A 10,097-nucleotide genomic window follows, 5' to 3' on the forward strand; every position below is an offset into this window, starting at 1 on the left:
GAGGAGCAGTGCGGCAAAATGAGGGAGAACTTGCTATGAAATACAAAGTATAGCTATATATAGTAATTAATTTAACGTATAGCTATGGTAGGTAAATATCTCTTATATATGTTATCTATGCTACGTAAAATTTTCATAAATATACAGGTTGGGATCATGCCTAAACCCTACAACCACCTTGAATAAAAAATATAAAAAATTATTAACCATTAATAAATTTATGACTTTCTATTTCTTCTTACACGATGTAATCAAATTTCCAATTACATTGTAAAATTTATAATTTTATCTTAAGTAATTGAATTTTGTAATGAAGTTTAATTTTTAACAAAGTTTAAATTTGTCTTTACTTTTAGTCTTTAAAATTCAAATTTATGCTCTGCATTTAATTTAACAGCATTCAAATTTAATTTCTAATTGAAACACACTCAAAATCATTCTTCCAAAACCCAACCCAAACATGCACCTTCACAATTGAGAAAACAAAGTACTTCAAAATCAATTCTCACAAATACAGATCACAAAAAGAATTTCTTCTACTGCAAACGCCATTGAATGACTTGGTATTATGTAAGCACTATGAGGAGACTGAAGCTTTGACATTGCCAATACCAAAAAGTTTTACGGATTTGAGGATCTTTGATTCAAACTTGATCTAGAATAGTAGGAACATATGTGTTGATAAACTTCCTAAATCTCTTTTTATACTCCTTGGGGGATATGACTTTGAACCAATTCAGGAGTTGTTTGTTCCATGTGTACTGTGTTAGATAATCAATGATGCCACAAACAAGTTCATTGCCTTGAGTATCCATTCCCACAAATAGAGAATAGTCCATCACATTGATTGACTGCAATTCAGCAAATTATACCACTTTAGAAGCTGAGCCATAAAATTGTAGGATTGAATGGTTATTGGTTACTATAAGCAGAAATGACATGCTATTCAAGTGCTCTTGATATAGTGTCAAACTTACATTGAGGAAAGTGGTGTCATTCCATACAGCTTTTTGCAGTTTCATTTTTGAGCTGTTAGAAACATATATGGGATAAATATTCATGTCATTCACAAAGTTTTGCTCCCGAAGAAAGCCATTGTCAGACGAATTAATTCGACCATGCAAAATGCCTTTCAGTTCATATTGTCGAGTAATATTTTTTCCAAAAAAAGGGTTCTCCATCACCACGAAGTCATGCCTCGTCTCTTTCCCACATCGTGGTGTTACCATGACCTGCAAAACATTAACTTTCCCTTGGGTTTATATGCATTTGCTGGCTGTTTTAATAAACAGAAAATTAAGTGATTAAATTGACCTGATGAACGCCAAGAATTTTCGCAAGGCAGGTTGGATTCTTTTTCTCTATGCACTGATCCATGTAATCAAAATAACAAGGAGCAAACTTCAAGAACGATTCATATTCATTTCTCCTGATTTCCTTTACGATGAACCGATCATCAATTGGTTTTGGCGTTTGGATCCGAGCTCCTACACCTACTTAAGGAAGAAATATAATCAAGTTCAGAAAGGCAACACCGATCTCGCAGATGAAGAAATTGGGCAGCATAGGGACAGATTACGGAGTATTTATGCTCTCCGGAAAAATTCCTCGAATGATCAACTTCATGATGTTGACTCACAACAGGCAAATACTTCAGCAAGGCCGCACAAGCAATTATGCTAGAAAATTCATCTTCATAATGAGACACAATATACTTGTCATTCTTGTCAAGGGGAATATGGAGCTTTCCATCTTCAGCAGTGGTAAGTTTACAAGCTACAGTTTCTGCACCTAATCTTGTTAAGTGACCTCTCTGAAGATTCTTCATGTATTCATGTCGAATTTCAGGGAAAGGAGTCCACCACCCTTTGTCATTCTCTATTATTACTGAGAGGGAATCTGCAGTTATCAGATTAGTTTATCCATAAATGTAGAGATAATGGTCATAAATACACTTGAACTATCATTTTTTCGCGAGTTTCACACCCAACTATCAGTTGTTGCCTTTGTCTACCTGAACTGTCATCATCTATGTATTAAAAAACACCTAGTTGAGTAGATGGTGATAGTTCAGGTAGGAAAAGGGAAAGTTGATAGTTGTTCTGATCAACTTCGAGATGTGTTTTAATACAAGATAGTGATAATTCAGGTAGGAAAAGAGAACAACTGATAGTTGGGGTGTGAAACTAGCGAAGAAATGATAGTTCAAGTGTGTTTATAAACATTAACTCATGAATGTATGAAGACTCCAACTCAATTTTTCAAATTAAGATGATACTCTAAGGCTTTCTCACCTCTTTCCCGATGCTTCTGGTCAATGGTTTCGGGATATGTAACTCTACAGTCAGATGACATCAGCAAATGAAGACGGCGATCCCACACACAGTGCACAAGCAGAAGCTCCAGCCGTATTCTGTTTAAGCTCAGAGCTTTATACACAGCGTCCTCTTTCGCTGTGTTTTCAATTTCAATCTGAAAATCAGAAAAGGTAAGATTATATATGTTCAGATGTTGATTTAATAATAAAATCATATAAAAGAAGAATTTAGTAAAAGACGATACACGTCTATAAATTTGGCGATTGTTGGGTTTTAGCTCAAATACATTCTCATCTTCACCAGTAAATCAACAACCTAACCAATCTTGGTTCATGCATGTATAAATTTGACATATGTTAACATGCTAGGGAACATCGCATGAACATCATTAAGTAGTTGGTTATGCTCGTGGAAACACACATAAAAAAAAAATAAAAAAATAGGGAAACATGATGCAATGACGATGCATGAATCACCACAAGGAACTAACCTCAAATTGAGATCTCTCTTCCTTCAACATTTTCTCAACTTCAGAGAATGCCAAAGTTGACCCTTGTAGATTTACGGTTGTTCTATTACTGCCTGACTGTATTGCCTTTAAAGCATTCTCTACATCAAGAAACATCCTAATCGCTTTCATGTAAACCTAGTTGACAAACGAAAATTTCAGTCACCATAAACTTGAAATATATCATGTAACTTCAACATTCAGCCAAAATATTAAATGCTCAAAAGCACATACATCTACAACATCCTTGAACTTTCCTTTGATCGACCCGCTAAACTCCAGCTTCACAGGTGGAAGAGAGACGGAATAAATAGTAAGATTTGAGTACTTGAACATTGCGACCACTGACCCCAATCTGCACATTCAAGAAAATGATATAAAGTTCTTCAAAAAAGATGAAATATGTTTAAGCCTGAAGCCTCACACACTAAACCGCAATGCACTCTTTCAAATGATTGCCAAAGAAGAAAAATTGAAAGAAAGAGAATGAATCTCTGGATTTCACAATTAATCCTATACCGGCATTCTGGTTTCAACCAGAATAAAAAGACTCCGGATAAGCATAATGAGATATAATGATAATATCAATAATTAATCCTTGATCCGTGCTAGTTGGTGTTGATTATATAAATCCTTTGCTCCATTACATTATGTTCTCTGCTAGTTTAAATTGATTTTGAGAAATTTTAGGTACTTTGAGATAACTTCTCTTCATAAATTTAGGTATATGTCTTCCCTTTCATCACCTTTAATCATCCAAGTGTTACACCTAGAGATAGGTTCGTATGAACGTTTTTGTAGGACATAGCCAAACCATCTCAAGCTACTTGAGTCTCTATCAGCTTTGATCCTTCTTATTTTTGTCCATTGACAGTTTAACCACGCATCATCTTTATGACATTTATTTGGTGGATAAGTTGGTTACTCCTAAATTAACATTGTTGTTTATAAGGAATTCCTTTAAAGTTGTCTTTCATTTTGTTCGATATTCTTCAATTGCATAATACTGCCATAACACTCTTGATTTCAACCATATATCTTTCATTCATAGTGTTGAACATAAGTATGTAAAATACTAAACTTATAAGTTAGATACACGTGACAACTTTGATCATACCCGAAGAAGTAGAGAAAATCCCTGGAGTCGGGCAGTGTACTAAACAAAGAGGGGTTTGAGCAAGTGAGCTGCAAAAATTTTCCAAATGACAAACCACGGGAGCCACTGGACATTAAAACTCTTTTTGTATTCTCTAAGCGTCCATTGCGACTCCACATCCAAAGTTTCCGTTCCCTTTCACCTGGAAGGACCTTGTGCAATGGAAGAGAACGAACTTGAATAGTGAGTAGCTTTCCTTGATGTGCATAACGGAAGATGTGACCTTCAGGGGATTCACCACACGTCCAGCACTGGTGGTTCTGCATAACAGACCTTATATGTCAACAACGTAAAATAAATGCTATAGATTATAGAAACAACTTCAAATATCGCATTCTGCTAAATGTGAACCAGAACTCTAGGAAACATTAATTGTCAGTGTGGAAACACAGTGACACAGAGAAGAGTTTGGATTGGAGATGATTGAGTTCGACGCACCTGATTTAGCAAATTATCTTGCAAAAACTTCCCAAGGGGAATATCAGTATCTTGATAGAACTTGATTCTAGAAAGAGCAATATGCTCACACTTAGTGCCTCTTTTAGCGTTGCAACTTGACATCATTACTGAAATACTCTCCCAATGTAATGATGATATCATGACATCCATATTATGTCCTTCATCTTCACGAACATCCAGAGACTCTTCTGCACTCAGTAATGGACAATGTAACCGTTCCTTTTCAGGTGTCTTCTCTTTGTCAGAAAGAGTGGCCCTTTGTTCTAGATCAATAGAAACTTGAACATCAGTTAGGCCATGATCTTCTGGATTGTTTGGCTTAAACGATAGAGACTCGCCTTCTTCCTCTAAGGATGAACTGGTCTCAGCAATAGGTTCCTCATTAGTAGGAAGGATTTGTTGCCCCACACTGACAGATAGCTCTCCATCAGTGATTATTAGATTCACAACTTGGTTAGGAGGACTAGTTGAGAGCATTGCTTTTTGATCTAGAAGGAAACAAGTCTCAAGGATTAAATTATATGCCGTGGTGACTGCACGCCTGACCACATATTTAACCTTCTTCAATTCATTGCTGTTACTTCCCATTAACAAAATCTGCGAAAGAAATTACTATGTGTATGATTTAAAGTAACCACAAAGTTGATTATTTATTCTTATGAATCCATTGCTTGATGCATGGAAAAAGAAAGATACATAAACAACAAAGACATTGGACAAACTGCTCTAGAGGCAATCACTTAATGCCTGTCATGAGAAAGTAAGTGTTTTGCAAAGAGTTTTTCTACGCCTCAAATGTATGACCTACAGGTCACCAAATAAGCAGGAGGAATATATCTTATACAAGCTACTCAATTCAACACATACACCATTACTGATTTGAGTTACCCATCCTTCATTGTTAACTACATACAAGGCCATGACATGAAACCTGCAATAGTCCTTACATGGGAATTCAGTGATAAAAAAAAAAGAGAAGATTTCTTTACGGTCATAATGCAGCATGTTACATTTTATAGGTGAATTGCAGAATGACCGATCACACCATTTTATGTTCATAAAAAACCATCCTCGTTCTCCTTGAGCAATAACTTATGAACTATTCCCTATAATCTCTTCTACCTAAAATCCATAGTTATGTATTGTGTATCAGCAGAAGTAAAACAGACAAAGCAGCAAATATACTCACTGTACATCCAAGACGAGTAGAACAGCCCTTAATAAACATCAGTGTTTTGCTAGGCGCTTTCCCACTATCACCAGAAGAGGCATGTTCTTCTAGAAACTTCTCAAATTAAAAGGAATCACACTGCTTGAGCTTTTCGCATTCTAATATTTCAGGAGATATGATTGATGAGCCCGTGCATTGAGCAATTCTCTCCAGTCGATGTAGCTTGATATCAAGGACTAGTGTCCATCCATAACGAAGAGCATACTCTTGTATGTCACGGGAAACATATTTCTCCACTAAAATAACATCTGGTTCGTACATTCCTATCTTGTTAATGATAGAGTACTCCACTCTACGATACTCCTGTTATTATGGATCAATAAGAACAGTAGTCAAAAACATTTGACTAATGTGCATCTTTTCTGTTTGGTACATAAAGGGTATTTCTAGCTTACCTGATGCATCGAGTATAATTCTGACAATTCATTTGAAGAGACACCAAGTTAACCCTGGATCAACATCAATCTAGGCTTATTATACTTTGTAGGCATGTGTTTGTGAGTAGCATGTTTATTGAAGACCAAGCCTCGGATAAATTGACTACAAAACAGAAAAAAACCTACGGCTTAGCCTTGAGAACTCAGGTCAATCATTTATAGTTATGGTGTGAAGAGGCACAAACACAAGATACAGGTAGATATTGAAATTAGATTGTATTTAAAAGTGAAATGAAACCTTTTGGTGAGGTTGCGGTTTTATAAGAGTAAAAGAGGATATTCTGTAACTAGTACGCCTCAATCTCAAACTAGTTGAGATCATCTATATATCATTTGTATCCATTATATTCAAACCAAACTTACAGTGGTATAACATTAGAACTTAATATGGCGAGGCAAAACTTTTCATTCAGAAAGAAAACATGCTTATTAGATGGAAGTAAGTAAAACTAAGGAACTCCCAAACACATACGCATAGTGCAAGCATGACAATTGAAATCAAAATAAAAGAGAATTGATCAATTGAAGAATGCACATACTGCCAATCCAATTTAGTTAATTACCACAAAAAAAATATAACTCGGAGGGACAGCTAGGCCTCGACTTTGACAGTCAAAAGTCAATTCTCCAAACATTAAGTGAATGAGGAAAGAGGGAGACAACTGGAGATTAGAAAAATGGTTGTTATTTAATACCTTTGGGTGCGAGAACCGGTTGCAATACATTTTACGTTTCAAATATCGATTAGGATCCATAGCCGCCTTTCCTTGAGTGGCATTAGGCTTCAGAAATGAAGTAGCCTCGAATGACAAGGAAATTACTATGTCAACCCAATTGTCAGAGACAACACCAAAAGAATTAAGCAGGTCATTAACAAGGGGCTTAAGCTTCTGATCCATCATATCCTTTAATAACTTTTGCTTTTCCTCTTTAAACTTGTCGCTTCTAGAACCTCCATTTTCCGTGTTGAATAAAGAAGTTGGCTTGCCCAAATTCAGGTCATCGTCATTATCAAATTCCGTATCATCATCATAATAATCTTCTGATTCAGGAGGTAGCCAGAAGTAGGCATCATTTTCATCAGAATTATAATTTTCAAAATTCTCCATTCGCCCAATCTAATCCAGTAATATTTTCAACCTGCACAACAGTGGCAACAAGTTAAATCCAATCCAGTAATATTTCGAGCTGCTTATATTTAAAGGAAGAATATGATATCTATAACAACTTATCATCTTCATTTCATGCATTACCAACGGAGCCTTACTACTACCAAATTTTGTCACGTGCCATTATCTAAACCCTTCATTACTTACCAACCCACCCCTTTTTACGAGTGCCATATGTGAGTCATTCCGTTAAGTGAAGTGGCATATTTGAGCCTTTTCCCAATCCCTTATAATACCATGACTCTCTTGGGTAACAATACTAACTTATGTTATTTTTCTGTTTATCATTGATGCAGGACATTCAACCTGTAAGAATCATATTCTTTTATAAACCTCCATATTTTCTAATTTTATGTAATCAACTTATAATTTTATGTAACAAACTTATAAGGACAAGTTTGTCCCTTATACTAATAACATTATTATTTTACATGGAAAAATATACTCTCTTATTTAATTGGATTATGAATCTCTACATCATTCACAATTTTCACGTACTTTGTGACTCTTTGAAAAGATTTTAAAAACACATAAAATTTGTTTAAGGAAAAAAAAAAAAAAGGGGGGGGGGGGGGGGGGGGGGGGGGTTAAAAGAGAATAGACTAATGAGGTGTAACTGGGTATGGAAGTACATATGAGTGTGTGAATTAAGAGTATGTATGTATGTTCATGGTGAAATTGGGTATTATAAGGGATTAAGAAAAGGCTCAAATATGCCACTGAACTTAACGAAATGGCTCACATATACCACTCGTAAGGGGTGGGGGCCGGTAAGTAATGAAGGTTTGAAATAATGCTACGTGGCACGAATGAACCAAATGTGTCACGACAATGACGTAAATGAACCCAACTATTAACGAGTAGCGTGAATGAGCCATTTCGGATAGTTTAATAGCATATTTGAAAGTTTTCCCTTTTCTTAATAGTTGTGTCAACACCGTAAAATTGGCAGGAGGGAGTACTTTTAAGTTTTCTTTTGACAAACAGCTTTTGTAAATACAATAGCAGAATCCCAAAAACTAAGGATGAAACTATAGATGGCTTGAACTCATATTTTGGATGAAATCAGAAACAGATTTATTTTGAATGACGAAACAAGATTAAATTCTCAACTGTTAAGACAATGATACAAACCTGATGTCTCTAGAGAGGAAACAAAAAGAGTAGTGTCACAGCACTTTTAGCTGAAATTATCAACCCCTGCAAAAAGAAAGATTATCATGTAAACAACTTTAAGTTATTCTAAATAGATTTTCATGAATCACTGATCGATTAAGAGAACTTTATTTCAATAGAAGCTACTCCATAATACAACGGTACGGCGGAAAAGGTTTTCCGAAAAATATTTTCCTATTTTTTCTTATTTAGTTGCGCTAAATATTTTGAAAAATGTTTTCCTACAAAGGATGTTTTCTTCAAAATCGGAGAAAATGTTTTCCTTAAAAATTTACGGGAAAATAGTCTTCGAATATATAAAAACACCAACGCGACCCTAATCCATCTCGTGCTATCGACCCGCCCTACCCCACACCACCCCCTAGCCCATCCCCACCTAGCCACCCCCAAACCCCACCTACCACAACTGCCTACCCCACCTCACCCCTCCTACTCCCACCTCCCACGCTGCCTACCTCACCGTCAGAAGTTGCACTCCGAATTCAAAACTCTCATACTGTTTTGCATTGAATATATCAAATACTCTTAAAATGACAATTTCCACCTTGCGTATCAAACACAAAAAGATGAGTAAGAAATCTTGAAAAACATTTTCCGTCGTACCGAACACACCTTAAATTAGGTACTCCAAATTCTCTTAGGAAGAAACGCCAAAACTTTACCAAATGAAGACAGATTAACAATCAATTTAGAACTGAAACAATTACAACACTAACGCTTACCTAAGTAAGATGAATCTTCAAGCCAAATGAGAGAACATATAAATCAGTTGAATTAAAGACAAAAACTTATAATGTAAACACAAAAAAAAAAAAAAAAAAAAAAAGGAAAAAACTGAAGACATATATAAACACAAAATAGAAAAGAGAAAGTCGTCGCCACCCAATCAACCCATCAAGATTATAATAGCTGTTTGACATGTTGAAAACTATAGTTAAATGATTCTATATTCCTAAATATGCGTCATCTATTTTAAAAATAAGGAAGAAAAAATCAAAATAGTTCACAAAATCATGACTTCACGTGGAAACAGGGCATCTGTAGCTCCAAGAACAATCTGAATAAAATAAATAAAAAGACTCCATTCAATTCTATAGAGTTTAGTTCGCAGGAAGTCTTTCTTATTTACATTTAAAAAAGAAGTTGCTTGCCGCCAATACTTATTGGCATTTCAAAGTTTATTTGCCTTGGTTTTTTGGTAAATCGAGCTAGTTCTGTTGTGGTATATGAAAGTAACACAAAATAAATAAAAGATTAGTCGTGTCCTACTGTTCTAGTGCTGGCAAAATAAATTAAAAAAAATAGAGTATTTGTTCTACCCGTTCAGCGAAGAAGAGTTGGATATCTGATTTTGCTAACAATGGGTTAATTATGAATCATAAGAATTGCCGGGTCAAAAATGGACAATAACCTATCAAATCTCATTTGTCTCCAATTTTTAAAGATACTACATAGATGAATTTACAATGATACTTATAGGTTCACGAGTATCCAGTAACTTTAAACTCAATAAATGTTTACTAAATTTTTTAAAAGTTGTGATATACATTATTAACCGTACATTTAGATAAAGTACATAATCTAGAATAATTATTTATTCAATTTTAATGAAGATTTAAACCGATCATATATTTGTTGGTATG

At 35.1% G+C, this 10,097-nt stretch overlaps 1 protein-coding gene across 1 annotated transcript; it reads right to left on the reverse strand.

Moving 5' to 3' along the window:
- Positions 1–384: 384 nt before the first annotated feature.
- On the reverse strand, positions 385–8,769 carry LOC132606171 (putative 1-phosphatidylinositol-3-phosphate 5-kinase FAB1D). Its single transcript, XM_060319543.1, is given in 14 exon segments — positions 385–851; positions 978–1,232; positions 1,315–1,461; positions 1,463–1,899; positions 2,295–2,472; positions 2,809–2,964; positions 3,061–3,181; positions 3,944–4,242; positions 4,421–5,038; positions 5,631–5,975; positions 6,068–6,212; positions 6,805–6,839; positions 6,841–7,249; positions 8,413–8,769. Coding segments are annotated over 13 exon segments (3,321 nt in total). The 5' UTR covers positions 7,219–7,249; positions 8,413–8,769; the 3' UTR covers positions 385–644.
- Positions 8,770–10,097: the final 1,328 nt, after the last annotated feature.

This window comes from Lycium barbarum, chromosome 8, assembly GCF_019175385.1.
Source record: "Lycium barbarum isolate Lr01 chromosome 8, ASM1917538v2, whole genome shotgun sequence".
Classification (NCBI taxonomy): domain Eukaryota; kingdom Viridiplantae; phylum Streptophyta; class Magnoliopsida; order Solanales; family Solanaceae; genus Lycium; species Lycium barbarum.